General features: G+C 50.0%; 1 protein-coding gene and 1 long non-coding RNA gene across 3 annotated transcripts in view; one reads left to right on the plus strand and one right to left on the minus strand.

The window, feature by feature from the left end:
- The first annotated feature begins 462 nt into the window (after positions 1-462).
- Positions 463-19,795, plus strand: part of Cd9 (CD9 molecule) — a 33,372-nt gene continuing 14,039 nt past the window's right edge. The window contains exon 1 of the mRNA XM_085839883.1: positions 463-685. Coding sequence (XP_085696009.1) covers positions 620-685 — 66 coding nt within the window. The 5' untranslated portion in view covers positions 463-619. The remainder of the gene's footprint in view (positions 686-19,795) is intronic.
- Positions 8,166-12,546, minus strand: LOC147003803 (uncharacterized). Of its 2 annotated transcripts, none has more exons than XR_015047495.1 (4): positions 12,502-12,546; positions 10,970-11,120; positions 9,676-9,802; positions 8,166-8,973 (listed from the first exon to the last, which is right to left on the minus strand). It is a non-coding gene; the product is annotated as an uncharacterized LOC147003803 (long non-coding RNA). The 2 variants fall into 2 exon arrangements; XR_015047496.1 differs by lacking the exon at positions 12,502-12,546 and adding an exon at positions 12,087-12,143.

Here is a 19,795-nt window from a genome sequence, read left to right on the forward strand (position 1 = left end):
GATTAGCACCTAGAGCGTTCTAGCGGCCACCGCGCTCAACTAAGTGCGTTCAGTCCGGAAAGGTTTACAAGGAGGTGTCAGAGAGAACGCAAGCCAGGCAAACGAGCCCGCAGACTTGCCTCAAGAATCTGAAAAGGTTCTTAAGATTACATGGCCCTTGTGGGTCTTCCAACGTGAGCTCTTATGCAGAGCCCAGGATGAACTAGGATGAACGGGAAAGGCGAGGCCGGCACTTAACTCCCCGTAAAAGAAGTCGGGTATAGAGGTCCGGAAAGACCCCGAGACGGTGGGAAGAAGGAAGATGGAGGGAAAGAGGATCTTAGGAATCAGACAGCAAAAGTAAGGTGCAGAGAGAGCTTTGCACTGAGGGTGGAACCGAAGTCCCAGAACCTGGGTCTGGGGAGGGGATTAGAGCAGGGGCGGGGCAGGTGGGCCGGGGGGCGGGGTCGGCATCCCTCGGCACATGCGCATAGCAGCTGGCCGAGCGCCGTAAGGAGTGGCACTTTTTAAAAGTGGAGCCTCAGGCCAGCCCCTAGCCGCAGCGTGTCTCAGTCGGTTGTCGAGTCCCTTCTGTCCCAGTCGTTCGTGCCTCTTGTCCCACGCAACTCCAGCTTGTACCATGCCGGTCAAAGGAGGTAGCAAGTGCATCAAATACCTGCTCTTCGGATTTAACTTCATCTTCTGGGTGAGTGAGAGGCGACTGTCGCGCGCTCCTCTCCGAGGCCACCTGTTCTCAGGCCCGAGACGGCGTCCGGGGCGGAGAGTGTCCCGGCGGCCGAGAGCGCCGGGAGCCGCTGGTACTGCGCGCGCCAGGCGGACTCCGGGCGAGTAGAGAAAGGCGCAGCGGCTGCCAGCTGGCCGGGCGGGACTGGCAGGTGGGCGGGAGGAGCAAGTGGGTGGGAGAGCCGAGGGTCCTGGTGGCTCCGGCTGTGCACTTCGCTCCCGGGTCCTTCTACCGTCGAGTATTTGAGATGGGCTATGTGCCTGCTCCCACCCGGAGCACCCCCGAGTGTGAGAGAGGAGTGAGGGAGGAGCGGAGCAACCTTTTCGAGTAACTCGATGCCCTCCCCGGCCCGCGAGGCTCCTTGCCAGCAGGGCAGTTGAGCGTCTCCCACTTCGGTGGTCCCACAAGTGACAAGGGGTGCTACGGAGGGAGAGGAAGTGGGTGTGGGAAGTCTTCCCCGCACCTGGAGGTCGGACATTCCTTGTTTAGGACCTGAACTCTCAACTGAAAACGTCCATGCCTCCCTCTAAGCTACCTGAAAGACTAGATTGTCTTGATTCTTTTTCAAGAGCGATAACTATCTTGGCTGTAGAGAACTCTGGGAGAGTTAAGAAAAAGAAGGCGGGGAAGGTGCCTATTGGCGCCTCTAGATGGGATAAATCCGGTGTTTCTGCATTTCCCAGGTAATCAGGTACTGCGGGCTTGAAGCCTCGCTCTAAAAATGTCCAGGTGGGGCCAAGGGAAATGTCCGTTCACCTGCAGAGAGTCCAGAGGCAGGTGCTAGTAGACTCTACAGATGGGCCTCTGGGTAGGGCAACAAGAGAGTGTCCACTCTCCCAAAACTAAGGGACAGAAGCAAGGAAATACACAGAAGACCCTTTTGTCCTGATTCTGAGAGGGCACACTCCCAACACAAATGACCGGAATTTGCTCCCAGGCAATCAGGAAAGAGCTTAACTAGGCAACTCCTGTGCCACCAGAGACTTTGAACAACAACAACAACTAAAAAGTCCACTGTTCCCTTGGAGCTGGCTACCGGGATGCTCACCATCTTCCAGCAGCTGTAAGGTTTAATACTCTCCGGGGTTGTTTGGAAGTGTTGCACAACCTGCAGAGACTGCCCTGGGTTTCTAGGAGCCACCACACCCATACAACTTAAGAGGATGTCAGAGGACATTCCCTGCTTGTGTTTCCCCAGCTCTGCAGACTGGCAGCCAGCTCCCAGGCTTGGCTTGGTCCACTCATCAGCTTGAGCGCTTTGTTACAAAACAAAGTCTGAAGGCAGCTGGCCCCACCCAACCCCGCCCTGTCCTTTGGGGAGTTTTCTTCCCTCTACCTTTTAGTCTATTCCCTGCTGGTCTGTCGGTCAGTCCCCAGACGCCTGCATAGATGGTGTGAAAGTTTGGTGCTAAGGGGAAACCACATAGTTGCCCACATCTCCCATCTGCCCCCATGGCATATGTATGCAAGGGGCTGAGGGGAGGTGCCCATGGCCACCCTATGTCTTCTCATTCTGTTGCCTGCTGGCCTACAATCTGCCCACCGTCTTCCTGCTGCCACTTCCTCTCCTATCCAGAGCCCCCTGCCCTGACAAGTTGCTGCTGGTTGACTCTGCCTCCTGAAGCAGAACAGTCTCTCTCTAGAAGGGTTTTATTTGGGGGTTGGGAACTGCATTGGAGATGATGTACCAGTTGGAGGTGCTAGCTCTCGTGTTCACCGTAAGGAACCAGGGTGCCCAAGATTGCAAGCCGAGTTAGTACTGTAACCTCTGGGCCCCTTGTTTGCTTTCATTACTCTCCTGTCTCTTACCATTAGGGAGGTGGGCAGTTTACTATGTTAATTATTGTTACCTGCCCTACCCTGGGCTCTAATAGGGACAGTCCTGTTACAATCTCTGTGCTAAGTATTTTACAGCCTCCAAAGGCCTCCCCAAGCTCCATGATATAACCAGAGAAAGAAACATTATTCCCATTTTGCCTATTGATGACCAGAAATCTTGCCCATGATAGGTTAAGTGCTAAAGGCAGGGTCAAGTGATAGGGTATTAAGTGCTAAAGGCAGGGTCAAGTGATTGATAGGGTGTTATCAAGTGAGGTGGTAGTGGGCGGGAGCAAAGGAAGGCTGAGAGGAAACTCCTCAAAATATCTTTTACTCCAGGCGGTGATCTCTCTGGGGGGGGGGGGGGGAACCCTTGGGATCATTATGATGTCACCTCTTCAATCCCTTGAGACCAGTGATTTATGAACTTGACATTTGGTGCCTGGTATGGAAAGCAGAGGCCACCTTTGTCTGTAGAGGATACTCAGGGGCTGGATGGCAGGAATCCAAAGAGAAGCCAGCCTCTCGTAGTCGCCCTGGGACAGTGGAAGAGAGGGAGGACCGGAAAAGGGGAATCTGCCTTTCTCCTAGGCTCGAGCATGTCCCCTGTGGGCTGCTCTGTGACAGCTGAGCCTGCCCAGCCTGCCTTTCTGAAGTTGGGTGTCTCTGCCCACAACCAAGCCAGCAATCGGTCTGTTTTCCGACAACCTCAGAGCCAGACCTCACAAGCCTATTTTAGTGGTTCCCAGATTTCTCTCAGATCTCCATGTCTATCCCCTCCACTCCCTCCAAAAGAGAAAGAAAAGAATTGAGAAAGAAAACATCTTCCTAATGTCTGAATGGCAGGTGATAGAAGTGTTTCTGGCTACAGTGTGGTGGCCAGCCTTGAGTCTGGCCAGGAATGTGCCTCTCCCATTCGTTGTTTGTTTGTTTGTTTGTTTGTTTGTTTAAGGCTTTGTTATACAGCCAACTGGCTTTGATCCTGTTGCCTCTGTCTGGCCTTTCCCCATCCCGTATACCCATTCCCCCAGATCCCGCATAGCAAGGTCTTTTATGGTTTTTAGCCTCAGCAAAGGAAAGACCAGATTGAGAGAGCCAAGGCAGATCCTGCTTCCACGCACCCTGACCCCTCTATATCTGCTCCTTCCCCATCCGGAAGGATGGAAGTAACAGAGGGCTCTCCACCTCCAGAGATGACATCACCTTCACGGAAGCAGCTAGGAAACGTGTGCAGAGAGCTGACCCAGGCTTCAGAGCCTGGCGGAGGGTGGATTACTTGGGAACCACAGGCAGCTCACTTCCCTGATCCGCACCGAAGTTTCCTCATCACAAAACCCATGACTTGAAGTAAAAGGTCTCAAAGGTCCATTCAAGATCAGCCTATACAACAAGCCCCGGCCACCACACACCATTGCCCCACCTCCCCTCTGGTTAATAAGACTTCCCGGCATGCCACGTACCATAGGAGTAGGAGTCTGGAAATCGAGGTGGATAGTGAGGCTTGTTCCCTGGCTTTTACCTGCGAGTATAAACCTGTTTCTTGGATCTTCCCTGCTCCTTTTACCTTCCCTCACTCTTGGGGGAGGGGGGTGTGTTCTCCTTATCTTCTGGTTTTTTGGTAAGTGCTCCATTGCCTTGGCCTTTTATGGTCATAGATTGTAATGGCCTGTGCACAGCCCTGGATTCAGCATCTTCAGCCCCTGGGCAGATTAGCTGCATCTCCCTTTAGCTCTGTTGCTTCACCAGTAGAAAGTGATTTGAGGCCTTTGGAGAGAGAGTGGGAGCAATTCCCAGGTAAGTGTGGATGCTTAAACCACAGATTAGGCCACACTCCTACTCGATGTGGCCGGACTATGTGGCTGTATGTACTGTGTAGCCTTACAGCTTTTCCACATCTCCCTGCCACACGAGCTGAGGTACGAGAGCCGGCCTCACTCTTCAAAGCAGAACCCCTGACTCCATTTTGTACACCTCTGACTCAGAGAGGAAGGTACACCTACTCCTGAGAAATGAAGCTGAAGAGACTCTAGCGTGTTCCAAGGCGTCCGGGTTCGAGTCGGGGCAGGTTGTGGAGGGGTAGGTGGCTGCAACAGGAGCCCCTCCCCACCCAGATTGCTCCTCTCAGAAGCTGTTTGACTTGGATGTTGGGTTGAACTGTGGCATAAAATGGCTTCCCACAGAGCCGCCTGGACTGGAGCGACACTGCCCTGCTTGTACTGGAGCTGGCTGGCAGGTTGGGGAGAGGGTGAGCCGAGGCCAAGTGTCTGCCCAGCTATGGAAAATAGGAACTGGCCCCTGCCTAGAGCTTTGGTTTCTCCCCCACCCCCAGCCACAGTTCCCAGTAACCAAGATCTGGGATCCCAATCTCTGGGTGGTGGTGAGAACTGGGTTCCTGGGAGCACACTCGCACTCGATCACACACACACACACACACACACACACACACACAAACTCTTCACAGACACTGCCCCTGTTTTCAGATTGCCGGTGGCAACGTTCCAGACCTTGCTCCAGAGCCGCCTTTGCCGCTGGTTACCGGTTACTTCCCAAATTTGGACAGGCTTTGATAAGCAGCCGGAGAGAAGTGGATCTGGGGTGGCCTGTCAATGCTCCCTCTCCTAAGTGAGCCTTTCCTGGCTCCTGCCTTTCTTTGGGAGGTGTTTTGGGTGTGAACCTTTTAATCTTAACACATAGGCCTGTGTGTCCTAGGGTGGTTCCGCCTAGTTTTGGGTTCAGTTTTTATAAGGAGCTGGGGCCTCTGAAATGGGTCACACAGTTCGGGACCTAAAAATACCTTGGGTTTACAAGAAACATGTTTTCTTTGGTAGCACGCACAGAGGTAGATGGATCTGCCTGGGTGTTTTCTTATTTCTGGCTTGGGACAGACAGGAGTGGAGGCTCCAATCTCAGGGTTCTGGTGGCTTTGCAGTGCTGGTGCCGTGCCGTCTTGTGTGTTCTGGGTAAACCCTTGTGGCATTGAGAAAAGAGATCACACTGTGATTTCTGAGTTCCTCCCTGCTCTGGTTGGGTGAGAGGGACTTTAATAGGACCTGTCAACTTTTTTATTCTTTTGGGTTTTGGAGCTGGGGATTGAAGCCAAATCCTTGTGCATGGAAGGCAAGCATTCTGCCCTTGAGCTGTACCCCCATCCCACCCCCTGCCCCGGGCCCTCAAAGGGTTGGGTTTTGCTTTCCAGTCAAAGTCTTGCAGAAATGGGTTTTACTTCTTAAACCCAGAAGAGGAAAAAAAAAAAAAAAAGCCTCTTCATTTCAGAGGCTGTAAATCTCCCTGACCCTGAACTGCCAGATGAAGTGTATTTCAACTAAAGAAGTTTTGGGTTTTAGGTTAGTCTTAGTAACGTTTTGTATGTTGTGTTTTCGAAGTCTGACTGCATGACACCCGGCTGCTCCATTCTGTAAAAGAGTCAGGCTGGCCCAGGGACATTTTTATTTTCCATCAAGTGGTGACATGCAGCTGTGGAAAGCAATATCCTGTCCCCAGATGAGACAATTTTATAAAAATTATATCCATCCGGGTAATTTTCTACCCCATCCACCCAAGAAAACACTTAGTTATGGATTCATGTGGGGGGGGTGCTTGCCTGTTGGGGTTTTGTTGTTGTTGTTGTTTTGGGTTTTGTGGATTTTTTTTCTATTATTGTTATTATTTGTTTGGTTTGTTTTTTTTTATTTCTAATATTTTTTATTACGTATTTTCCTCAATTACATTTCCAATGCTATCCCAAAAGTCCCCCATACCCCCCCCCCACCTTGGTTTGTTTTTTTGAGACAGGGTTTCTCTATGTAGTCCAGTCTGGCCTCAGATAGATCCTCCTGCTTCTGCCTCGGCCTCCCAAATGCTGGGATTAACAGCATGGGCCCCCAACATGCCCAGCTAAGTTTTAAGTACTGTGGGTATATTGTTACCTTGTTAGGGAAGCCCATGAAATTAGTAGGACTTCGTTTCAGGGGGAAAAACGTTATACGTGGTTTGGTTTTGTTGTTGTTCTGGGGCCCATGAACTTCAGATCAGGAACGGCCCCATCTTGATTTGTTTCCCTTGGTTTCTAGGTAACCTCTGGTTTGTCCTGAATCCCATGTTTCTGACATGAGTGATTTCCTGGAATTGAATGGGGAAATAATAGAAGGTTTTAAAAAGTGCTGTTAGAAATCCTAAATTGCCGGGCGTATTCTAATCTTTATCCCTTTTCCACCTACCATGAGTCTATAGTATATTTAGTATATATGTAGTATGTTAGTATGTATGTATGTATGTATGTGTATATACACACATACATACACACATACACACACACACACACACACACCTTTCCAGTGGATCTATATACACACACATACATACACACATACACACACACACACACACACACCTTTCCAGTGGATTTATATATACACACATACACACACACACACACACCTTTCCAGTGGATTTATATATACACACATACACACACACACACACACACCTTTCCAGTGGATTTATATATATACACATACATACACACATACACACACACACACACCTTTCCAGTGGATTTATATATACACACATACATACACACATACACACACACACACACACACACCTTTCCGGTGGATTTATTAAAACTAAATGAAAAGATAGGCAAAGCCACGAATAGTTGTGAGTTCACCATGACTTTCCCAGTGGGTGGAAATTTAGGTATCGGGGTGCATGTCCCAAGGGTATGAGCATTGGCAGAGTGCCAGTTTGCACATACATCACATGTTCACACCCCAGTTCTGATGGGTGTTTTCAGGCTGGGGAATCCCCACTAAGGCTGCCCCTTCACGGTATGAATACCTTTCTGGTACCTCCGGTGTCAGTCTATGACCAGCAATGCCCTCAAACGTGTGGTGTTGGGTTGGGTTTGAGACAAGGTTGAACTGTATGGCCCAGGCTGACTCAGAATTCTCTGTGTAGACCACACTGGGCCTTACACTCTTAATAATCCTCCTGACTCCCAAGTGCTGGGATTGTGGATGCCTCCTCACCTGTCAGCACTCCAATGTTAAACCTCCTTTTATCCGCCCGGGACAGCTTCCACACAGCACTCCGCTAATCAAATCATTACCCTGGGCCTAAGGCACATAACCGTTTCGTGACCCAGAAAACTCATTGCCAAGTAGAAATTAGATTAATGTCCAGTGCTGGGCTTGGAGAGCCCTCAGTCCTTTGTAATAGGAAGCTGACCTCAAGTTCATGCCACAGTGACCTCTAGGACCCCATGGAGTGTTGCTGCAGGGAAGGAGCAGAGGCTCCAGGTTGTGTCTCAGAACCCAGTTTTCCAAGACATATACGAAGAATAATAGCAGTCCTGACTGGTGGTGGAGGACGGCTGCGGCTGAGGGAGAGCTAAGCAGAGAGGAGGGGTGGAGTCAGGACTCTGGAAAGCAGAGCTTGTGTGGAGTGGAACAAGGTTGTGGGCAAAGCTTAGAGGACCAGCAGCTAGAGGAAGGAAGCCTAGACACCCCACCCCCACCCACACCCATCCCTGCTCAGGCTGTCTTCCATTGGCTGCTCATTTGAGAAAGGCCAGGTTCCACGGCATCTCAAGCCAAAGTTGACAGTTCTGGGACCGGGATGAGTCTTCTGTGTCCCTGTATCCGTTTCCCAGCATGGGAGTGGGAGAGACACGGCTCAACAAAATGATTTTGAATTCGCACTTTGCCATCAGAATCGGGTTCAATACTTTATTTGTGGTATTACCTCAGAGGAGCAATTTAACTTCTGTGCCCAGTTTTCTCATATAAAAAGATGGGAGATGAAGTCTGAAGTCGAGGGATACAGCTCATTTGATAACACACTTGCCTACCGTGATAACCCAGGGTTCAGTCCCCAAGCCCATATAAACGAATCATGGTGGCACTAGCCTGTGATCTCAGTGGTGGGGGCAGGAGAAGCAATAGTTCAAGGTCTTTCTTGGTGTGAGGCAAGCTTGGGCCGTGTGACACTGGGCTTCTCACACACACATAGAAAGGAAGTTGGTGTTATCTGTTAGAAGGTCCATTGTGAAAATAGCTCAAGTGAATTCATTGCGTAAGGTAGGGTGTGGGTCAGAGGACAGATGTGTGAACGCTTGTCCTCTCAAACTAAGAGACCTAAAATATGAAGGAAGAGATTGTGTGATGGGTCGGGACGCATGATAGGTAAGACACAGTACTTTGGAAACCTTGTCTGCTGTATAGCGCTCAAAACATGTCGTGATGGGTGAGGAGATTCAGCCAAGTGGCTCTGTAAGTGCCACTGGCCAACACTGCTCAAGGGTCACCTCCCGCCTCTGGGACCATCTTCACTTCTGTGGGTGGGATGAGAGCTTCAGAGCCACACAGGATATGTGAGCCAGCAGGAGTGTGCACATCTAATCCCTGGACACCTTAGCAAGGTGTGCGCTGTGGGAGAAAAACCAGTGTGTGGATCAGAGCAGGCTCAAAAGCAAAACAGTCCCCGCATCGCCACATGATCAGGACGCCCGCTTTCAGCAGAAAGGGAATTATTTACGAGCTGGTGGCCAGGACGGGAGGGGGGATGTTGTGTGTCTGGCAAGCAGGCAGTGGAAACTGCAGCTGGGATGTCTCCTTTTTGAGTGAGGTTAGCCGGGTCCTCAAGCACACCAGACCTGCTCTGCAACTGAGCAGCCCAAAGGCCCTGCTTTTTAATGATGCTAATTCTGTCTACAGAAGAGAGGACTTCTTAACTCCTGAACTTGTCCAGACCTGGTTGCTATCTCACTACTAGGAGGATACCCTGAGAAAAAGTTGATGTGATCACAGATCTCAAGATGTTGCGACCCGTTAATACAGTTCCTCATGGTGACCCTCAACCATAAAGTTATTTTCGTTGCTACTTCATAACCGCAATGTTGCTACTGTTATGAATCATAATGTAAATATCTCAGGTTAGATATCTGATATGTAAACCCCTGTGAAAGGGGTTAGTGCAGTCCCAAAGGGGCCACACTGCAGAGAAATAAATCTGATAGAAATCATTTCTACCAAGAGTGAGACTAGATTTGAGAAAGAGACCTCTCTCATGGTCTGTGTCATGCAGGTGAGTCACTCTGAGCATGCTGTGACGTGGGCAAGTTGCCTCACCTCTCTGGGCCTGTTTCCTCTTCTCTCTGACTGACCATGACTATGGAAGCCATCTGAGACAGAGCTCTGGTCAGGTCACCATGCAGGTCGGCTGTGTTCTCAGGCGGCCAGACACACACAGAAAAGCCTAAAAAGAGACCGGACCCCTTCTTTAACTTGGGTGTTTTACAACTGAATTTTTCTTAAATGTTGAATTATATGAGTATCAATTTTCTCAAAATTTAAGATAGAAAATAGAAGGGGCTGGCTTCTTCTGGTTGGTTGGGATGTTAAAGTTGTGCTTGCACACGCAGCCCGTGATGCTACAAAAGAGTCTTAGGGATCTGGGCCAGGTGTCACATACCTGTAGGAAGATCAAGATGAAGGTTCTTGTCAGCTACATAGTGAGTTTAAGCCCAGGGATGACTACACACACACACACACACAAATGCAAAAGGTAGAGCAAAGGTCATTTGTGAACCAGAGTAACTTGAGGGAGTGAGTTGGTCTGTTAAAAACAGATTCCTGAGAGATGGCAAGTTACTGGCTTAAGCCTCAGTTTCCTCATCTGTGTAATGGAGGAGTAGTGCAGCATTTAATGCAAGGCTAATCGACTTTTCCCTGGCTCACAGTAAGAGAGCCCAACAGGTAGGTTAGCTAACTTGAGGGTCTACAGCCATCGCTGGAGTTAGAGCACTGCTAGCTTTCTATGCTTGTTTGGAGCTTAGATCTTAGAGCTGGTCCCAACATTTCTATCCACCCAGATCTCTCTCCTCCAGCTCTGTGGAATCACAGCGCAGGGTGGCTCAGAGCTGAAATTGGCCTCCAGCACATGTGCCACAGGGCTTACCCCTCTATACTGGCTATTTTTGTGTCAACTTGACACAGCTGGAGTTATCACAGAGAAAGGAGCTTCAGTTGAGGAAATGCCTCCATGAGATCCAACTGTAAGGCATTTTCTCAATTAGTGATCAAGGGGGAAAGGCCCTTGTGGGTGGGACCATCCCTGGGCTGGTAGTCTTGGGTTCTATAAGAGAGTAGGCTGAGCAAGCCAGGGGAGGCAAGCCAGTAAAGAACATCCTTCCATGGCCTCTGCATCGGCTCCTGCTTTCTGACCTGCTTGAGTTCCAGTCCTGACTTCCTTTGGTGATGAATAGCAGTATGGAAGTGTAAGCCAAATAAACCCTTTCCTCCCCAACTTGCTTCTTGGTCATGATGTTTGTGCAGGAATAGAAACCCTGACTAAGACACCCTCTATCCACAGAATGCTTGGCTGTCTCCCCAGTGTTGAAATTAGCCCTTGGTCAAGGCTCACCTCATGAAGCTTAACTTGGGTGTTAATTCCCAGTAGTTCAGGAGCTGCAGTACTCCACTGCATGGAGGCAATCCCAGCACTTGAGGTCAGAGGCAGAAGATCCAAGGCATCCTCCTCTGTGTAGCTCTTGTGAGACCATCCTGCCTCCAAACTACAACAACAAAGAATGAAAGGAAATGGGGGGCGGGGGGGGGGGTAGGGGACAGGGAGAAAGTAAAAGAAACAATCTTATTTACCCTAAACCAAGCGTGGGACCTTAGCACACACACCACCACCACCACCTTTCCCCTCCAATTCACCCCATATACTTCCCAAAAGAGAACTGAATTTTTTTATTTAGAACTTTCTTGGACAACAAGGACACCCCCCCCCATACACACCCGCCCAGGAAACCAGATCCTAAAGGGTGTCTCAAGCCAAAGTCATCATTGCTTCTGTACAGATGGAAGAGGAAGGGCACTTGGGTGGAGCGCCCTGAAGCACATTTTCCAGGGACCACATCCTGCCCTGCCTCAGCAGAGAGAAAAGGAGGATGACCTCCAGGGAAGAGCTGGCTTCTGCCCTCCCTCCCTCCCTCCCAGGAGGCTGACACTTCATCCTCAAGCCTGGACAAGAGAGGAAATCCTTGCCTCAAAGTTCAAGCTCGAGTATTTTTCCAAATCTGACCTGTCCAGAACCTGGGGATTCCCAGTCGTACAGGGATGGGTTTTCTGAAGTAAGAGTTTTCATCTCTGTGACTCTGGTTCCATTTGAGCCCTTCCTGTTCTGGCTGTGTCATTCTGAGTAAGTTGCTTAACATCTCTGATATCCCTAGTTACAAGTAAAAGAAGGAACCTTCCGTGGTGATAAACCACATCCCACCATGGGAGGCACCCCGTGTGTGTGTGTGTGTGTGTGTGTGTGTGTGTGTGTGCGCGCGTGCGTGCGTGGGTCCTCACAGATAATAGCTGCTGCTGTTATTCGCAGCCTCTGTTTTGGAAACATTGTGTATCTCCCCTCACCTGCCTCTGGAAGAAAAACCTGCCAAAAGTTCAGTCCCCACTAAAGCTGGCTAACCTACAGCCTGACTGCAGTCTCTGTGTTTTCTTGTTTAAAAATAAAAAGGAAAATCTCTTACAAGAGTCTGGGGTAGTATGAAGCCAGAGTCTGCGGCTCATGCTTGATAGCAGCTTGGCCTTGGGAAATAGGGGTATAGTTTTCAGGAAAGCAACCGTGGCTGGCCATGGGAGCCTCTTCCAACTTCCCTGAGTCACTGGAGAACTAGGTGCAGGTTCCAAGAGCGCTTTGCTCTTCCTACCCTTGATCATTCAGTGTGGAGCAGCTGCCCAGCCAGGGAGGGGGCCTGCCTCTCGGTCTCCTCCCCCCACCCCCCACCCCCACCCAGCCGGCCTCCACTGGCTCTGGCCAGCAGTCCAGGAGGACTTCCTGTGGCTTTGTGGTTGAGTTGGTTAGAGTGCCAGGGCCCCACTCCCTGTGTCTGAGACCAGTGGGGGAAACAGCCTTGCTCCTTTCAGAGATGGCCACAAACTCACCTCCCACAAACACAGAACGTCAGCCCAGGAAGTCCCACCCCTCCCTCCCTCGATGTTTTTCAGAAACGGGAAAGGGGAGCGCTCCCTGCCATCCTTCTTGTGCAGTATTTAAACAAAAGCCCAGGGTAGTGATCATAATCAGGAGTGTCAGAATAACCCAGGGCGCATGATCAAACACAGGCTCCAGGGTAACCCCCACCCCGGGAGGGAGGCAGGCTCTAGGGACTACCCTTTGCGAACTGCTGGCTGGTGAAGGGGTTCACTATAAATGTGAATGCTGCCCACTTGATAGAAGCTGAGAGAGTAGAATCTGAGAGTTGCCCTGGACCTGTCCACCAGTCCTTCTGTTACTCTCAAATCCATCCCCTTGCTCTTTAAACAAAGCTAACACTTGCAATTCTCAAGGAAAGGCAGGCATGAAGTCTCTTCCGTTGGAGTGGACCTGAGTATTGGTCATAACTGAGAGGTGGGATCTGTGTGTAGGAGGGCCCCTTCCTTCAGCACTGGCTATGCCTTCCCACAGCCAACAGTTCCAGGCTCAGGTGGGGGAGGGGGAGACAGAAGAGGAGGCTGCCACTTGGGATCCTGTGTGTTCTTGCTGGCATTGCATGGCCCAGCCATCTCAGGCTTGGCATTTGCCAGTGAGAGGAGGTTGCTATGGGGATGGGTGAGGCCCAGAGCCCATGGGTCTGGGTGGCCTGACTTGCTTTTGAATGTTGAAGCCTGTGGACACAAGAGGGCCTTATCTTCGCCTCAGTGGCTTTCTTCAAGCTTGGCTGATATTTTAGGGCCTGGGAAACAGCTGATGGTGAAATTGCATCCTGACTATTTGGTCTTCCTGGGCAGAGTGAACAACAGTGCCTACAGGTACCCAAGTGCACTGTGTTCAAACAAAAGCATCAAGGAGATCGAGGAACAGTTAGTTACAGAGCTGGTGTCCTGTCCTGTGCCAGAGACTGTGTCTCCCTCCCTCCTACCCCAAGAGAAGTAGATTTACCCATTTGCCTCCCACCCAAGACACACAGCCTCATAAAATAGAAACCCAATGTCCTAAGTTTTGCAGCTTCTGCCAGCCACCTCCTCAGATCGGGAGTGGGGTGGGGGTTGGGGGACGCCATATAACATCCCTGGATGTTATATATCAATTCGCCCACTCATCCCTCGTCTTTCTCAAGGTTTGTTGTTATTGTTGTTACTTCTATTTTCCCCACTAGACCAGAGTGTTTTATGTGTGTACTTCTCAACCTATGCTGAAAGTTGAAACAGTGTTTCAGTGTGTGTACACATGCATGGTACGTCCATGTGTGCGTGCATGCAACAAAACAAATAACAAACGAAACCGATTGTGTGGCGTATGCCTGTAACCCCAGCAGCATTCCGGAGGCTGAGGCAGGAGGATCACCACAAATTTCAGGCCAGCCTAAATGTATGTCACTAAGTGGCAGTCAGCCTGTCTCACAGAGAGAAAGCAAGCCGAGGAAATGACTGAAGACTGTCAATGGTAGACGAGAGTGCTTGGGGTTGAGCTCCAGAGGGCAGTGGCAGAATTGCGTGGAGTCCTTCTCCACAGAGATGTGCAGTCACATCACCGGGCATCCTTGGAAGAGCCACCTGCCTAGAATTCCCCAGATGATTCTGGCGCCACCCCATGTGCAGCCAGGAACTGGTGACTCGGTCAGGCAGGTGGCAGGTGGCAGCTCTAGGACTTCCTGCTTCTTGCTTGCTACATTTCTATTATGCCACCGTCCTTCCCTGAAATAGCCATTGTTTTTCCAGAAGAACAACAGAAAGTAGGAAAGAAAGACCTCGCCCCTTTCCCAGACCTCCTCCACTCCCCAGCACCCACCTCAGCCCCTCTGGTTTTGGCAGTTGAGGCTACTTCAAGTCCATACTCTTCAAGTTCAGCTGCAAGAGTAGCTGAGTTAGTTGGTAGAACGCTTTCCTAACACGCACAAAGCCATGAGTTCAATCCCCAAAACCGGGCTTGGTGGCACATGCCTGTTTGAGTTTGTTACTGTTTGAGGTGTAAACAGGAAGAACTGACGTTCAGGGTCATCCTTAGCTACCTAGAAAGTCTATACCCTAGGCTTCATGAAAGCCTGTTTTCGATTCCCACCCTCACCCATCCTCTCCCTCCCCCATCCCACCTCCTCATCCCCACCCTTGCTAAGTACAAAGAAAGCCCAACCTGGCTGAGTTCACCTGCTTGCTGCGCGATAAGCATTTTGTCCTTCAGAAAAGGGAAAAAAAAAAAAAAAAAAAACAGTATAAGAGATGGCCCCTCCCAGAACACCCAGTACACCCTAGTGTGTTTTAGTTGGGATAGGTCTCTCCTGGTCACATGCCACCTCCCAACTGAAAGACCCAGTACAGTTATGGCTCAGTTGCTAGTCCAATCCTAGTCCGCCTGCCCACAGACTTGAGTTTCTGTCAGTTCCCCTTCCCCCATGGGTGTACACCTCCACAGGTTCTGGCTGGATCCAGTTTAGCAAGCTTGGCCAGGTACCCCTAAGTTTCATTATTACTATTTAGCTTTTTTTTTTTAATTGACCTTTGGAATTGGAGGTGTTCCCATTGCCTGTAGGTCGTGTTTCAGGGTGAGACTGTCCCTCCAGTGAGATTTTCCATGTGACTCACTAAAACCCTGCTCTGAACTTTCTGTGGATCAGGGAAAATAGCCGTGAGCTGGAATGTGGTGCGATGGTGGAGGCTCTGGGGCTGGCCTCACAAGTCCAAGGCCTGGGTTCCTGGGTTAACACCAGAAGGCAGAGAGAGAAGAAGGGTTTGTGCCTCTGAAATTGTCTTAAGCCTTACACGACCGGGTTACCTGTGTGTTCACCCCAAAATCGGAGTATGTGGCTGGATTTCTCGAAGGGCGGAGTTACAGAGAGGATCGCAAAGCAAGCACTTTGCAGAAACTTGGCTTCTCAAAAGGCTTTACAAGAGTCGGGCGTGGTGATGCACGCCTGTAATCCCAGCCCTTGAAAAAAGGAGGATGGAGAATTTGAGACCAGCCCAGCTGTGCACAGAGAGATCCTTTGGGAAGGGAGTACAGACTTCCTGAGGATTAGCCCACATCTCATCCAGGCCCTTACTCCTGGGAGGCAAGTGCCCTACCACTGAGCTACTCTGGTTTGGTTTTAAGTCAGGGTTTCCTACATAGCCCAGGCTGGCTTTGAGTCCAGTATGTAACCCATGCTAGCCTCAAAGATCCTCCTGCCTCAGCCTCCCAAGTGCTAGGATTATGGATGTGACCTCCCTGCACTGCACCTGTTGTTGTTGTTGTTATTGTTGTTGTTGTTGTTGTTGGCAGGGTGTTGGAAGATGCAGGGAAGGAAACAGGATCTTGCAGTGTATCCTTGACTAGCCCAGAATTCACTATATTGACCAGACTAGCCTCAAACTGAGAGATCTGCCTGCCTCTGCCTCCTGAGTGCTGGGATTAAAGCCCCCAGGAGCTGCTGTGCGCAGCTTCACCAGTCGTGAAATATTAGGAAAGGGCTCCAGTGTCTCTTTGGAGCTGTGGTTAGGATGTTGTTTGAAGCTGGGTTAAAATGGGGGGGGGGGTGAATAAGAAAAGGAATCAAGGGCTGGTGAGATGGCTCAGCAGGTAAGAGCACCCGACTGCTCTTCCAAAGGTCCTTAGTTCAAATCCCAGCAACCACATGGTGGCTCACAACCATCCGTAACAAGATCTGACTCCTTCTTCTGGTGTGTCTGAAGACAGCTACAGTGTACTTATATGTAATAAATAAATAAATCTTTAAAAAAAATATATTCATCTCTTTAAAAAAAAAAAAAAGAAAAGGAATCAAGAAGTTGATCTGACCTTAAGGCGTGTCACAGAGCACACTCTGTGAGGTGCTAGAGCAGTCTGGGTGGCCAGGGTGGCAGAGGAGGAACATGGTGGGCAGAGGCAGGAATGCTAGGGTTGAAAAATCGAGATTCCAAACAAAGGGGAAGGAGCCTGGGGTTCCTTGGCATCAGCTGCAGGTTGGGACAGTTCTGTGAGGATTCAGGAGGGAGTCGAGCTTTCTGTTTTGCTCTTTTTTAGAGGGGCAGGGGTTGACCTGCCAGTGTAGTGCTGGCAGAAACAGAATCACAGAGAAGCTAATGAGCTGAGCAGCCCTGGAAGGAGACTGAAGCTTTATGGGGAAGAGACAGGCAGGCGGCATCGACTGCCGCTTTCTAGACCTACAGAGGCAGTGTGCCAAGCTAGCTAGTGCAGCCTTCACTGGATTCTAATGCACACCACACTTTTCCATGTTTGTTTAGGGTTTATTTGAGTTTGGGGGAGGTTTTGTGAAGTAAGGTTTCATAATAGAACCCAGGGTATCCTGGGACTCACTGTCTTCCTGCCCCAGCCTGGAGTACAGGCTTGCCCCACCACACCTCACTCTGCCACACTATTGTTAACCTTGCCATGCTCACTTCCATTTGCGCATTCTGTTCCTGGGTCTCACCCAAGATCCCACATAACAGCAGTTGTTGTCCTAAATCTCTGGTCTGTGACAGCCTCTGACTTTCCTTGTTCTTCACGATCCTGACAGTTTTATAGCTGCTACTGGTCGGTCACCTGGCACTGGGGAAGCTGAAGGAGATGGCAGAAGAGGGCTCAAGGGTAGGCTGGGCTCCTTAACGAAACTTTGTGTCAAAACCAGTAATACAGAAGTCTGTGGGATTTGGGGAGGTGGCTCAGTGGGTTAAGTGCTTTTCCAATAAGCCTTGGGACCTAAGTTCTTGTCCCCAGAACCCATGTAAAGCATTAGAGTTTGTAGGGAGGTGGAGGTAGAGCAGGGAAGCCCGGAAGCTATCAGGTGCTATGCTTACATAGCCGCAAATAAGACACCCTGTCAGAACGAGAATGCAGGCCGTCCTCTGACCTCCACACGTTTGCCATAGCACGCACATATAACACACACATAGACACACGTATAACATATACACACACAACACATAATGGCTTTTTGTTTTGTTTAGGAAAAAAGGAAAAGAGAGAAAGAATTTCCGGGCTGAGTTCTTTGTAGACTATGCAGTTTAGGTTTGTCTCAGTTTTTCTTCCGTCTTACACTAATTAAAAAAAAAAAAAAATTCCATATGAGCCGGGGAAACAAAGCAAGCCCCAGTGAAACAATGAGCGAAACTCCTTGTTTCCTTTACAGTCACGTGACTGGACCATTTGGGGCCAGATGGCAAAGGAGCTTTTCGCAGCAAAACCAGACTGTTTCCATTTGGCTTTTGTTAGAAACAAAAAAGGTAGCTAGGCCAACTGCAGGCGGGGGCCTCTGGCTGGGAGAACCGCCTCTGGACCTACATCTCCATCCACTGCTGCTTGCCATCCAGTGTTGTCTAAGGGCGGGGCTGAGCATCTGCATCAAACTTGCCCAGGTGTGAGTGACAGAGGTGGACTTGGCAGTTTTGTGGCTGATGGGACTACTTCTTGTTCTTGTTCTTGTGATAAGTTATCTAAAAAAAAAAAAAAAAAAGAACAAGACACAAGTTCATTCTGATTCTGGCTCCAATTGGAAGATGCAGAGCACCAAGGAAGGGAAGTCCTGGGGCCGGAGCTTGGGGGTGGGAGTGGGGTCAGCTTCTCTGCCTCACAGATGATGCATATGCAGTCTTCCCCTGCTGTCTCCAAGGTGGACATTCCAGGAACTCCTGATCCTACCCTTACCCAAGAGCCCTTGCCCCCACCCCAACGTCTGCAGATGCCAAGATCCAAGGATGCCTTAAGTACAATATTACGTTTACTTACAACCCACACATATCCTCATTCAAGCTTCAGCACACATAGCAGCCGTGAGAGGCAGAACTACCCATTGCACAGGAACCTGCAGAAGCAGCCCCTTCACCTTGGAGGGAGTCCCTTGGGAAATGATTGACACGATGATTTTTTTAAAGGCTAAAGCTGCCTGGTTCTTGCTACTGGTCTCTTAGTTTCTCCTGTGATTGAAGTGGCTGGAGTGAGAGCCAGGAATGGCAACTGAAGTATCACTCCCCCCAATCCCTGCCACCAAAAGCACGCTTCCCTGGGAAGTGTTCAGAGCTCAAATGTTGCCTAAGGAACGGGCAAGCTATTCAGGTTTCACAGCCCCACCATCTCCAGCTGACCTAGCCAACTGTAGCTGTCTTCCCATTACAGGAGGCCGCTAATGACTTCCACAGCATCCCCTCCAGCCACTTAAGCACCAGAGGGTTTTTTAAAAACAAAACAAAACCCGGCAGTAAGTAACCGCCTGCAACCCCAGCACTTGGAAGGCAGGAGGAGGTTGCAAGACCAGCCTGGTCCACACAGCAAGTTCCTCATAAGCCATGCTGCAAATGTGAAAAATGGCTCACAACTGAACAAGAGCTGAGCCTGCTCATGCACACTCTTAGTCTTAGCCACGGAGGCAGGGGACAGCCTGGGCTACAAAGTAAAATCCAAAGTAGCCAGAGCTACCTAGTGAGACCTTGTCTCAAAAAAACAAAAACAAGAAAACTGATCGGACAAAGATGGCAGCTGGCTCACACCTGATCAAGTGTTCACATCCTGTTCTGTCTTCCCTCACCCTTCCTGTTGTCTGCTTTTCTGGAGCCTTTGTCCTCCCTGGTGGGCTTTAGTGTCCTTTTGCACGCCTCTGCGGCCATCTGCATTTGCTTCTTCACTCTTAGGCAGCATTGTGGTGTGGGCAGCCCAGAATTGTGATACTAGGCTTGCGGTGACCAGCTTCTGCCCTCAGTGTGGCCCAGGTGAGCCCTGAGATTTTTCCTAGCCTGCCAAGTTTCTGGTTTCTAACCCAGATTTTTTTTTTTGGTCCTCACAGACTAGAAGGGGCTTCCAAAGCTGTAAACCAGGGCTTCTCCATTTTTCTCTGTTCACCAGAGAAAAAAATTGCATGTCCCAAGGTAGACGGGTATACCAAGTATATATGCAAATCACTTCCTGATCATAAGCCAGAGTCTAGCCCAGAGCCCAGCTGAGCAAGGTCTTCCCCAGCCTTGATGCTGTTGTTCCCTGACTGTAGTCAGGAGCTTTCTGTTGGAGGAGATCAGTCTGGCCCAGCATGAGAGGACTCACCCTTCTACCCTGTGAAGGCGTGCTCTGCACTATTTGGCCTAAAGAGGCTCTCCCCTGTGTCTAGCTAAGAAAGACAACCCTGACTCCTGTCTCTGGATACACAGTTCTCAGGTCCATGGTAACGCTGTAATGCCTGCGCCATCAAGCCCGGCATTCATGAACTCTTCCAGTGTCCAGCCAGGGACACTTGGTCTGGGACCTTCTTAGTGGCACCTGGCAGTGTCTTTATCT

The sequence above is a fragment of the Mus caroli genome, unplaced genomic scaffold (genome assembly GCF_978045245.1).
Source record: "Mus caroli unplaced genomic scaffold, Mus_caroli_1 scaffold_7, whole genome shotgun sequence".
Lineage (NCBI taxonomy): Eukaryota > Metazoa > Chordata > Mammalia > Rodentia > Muridae > Mus > Mus caroli.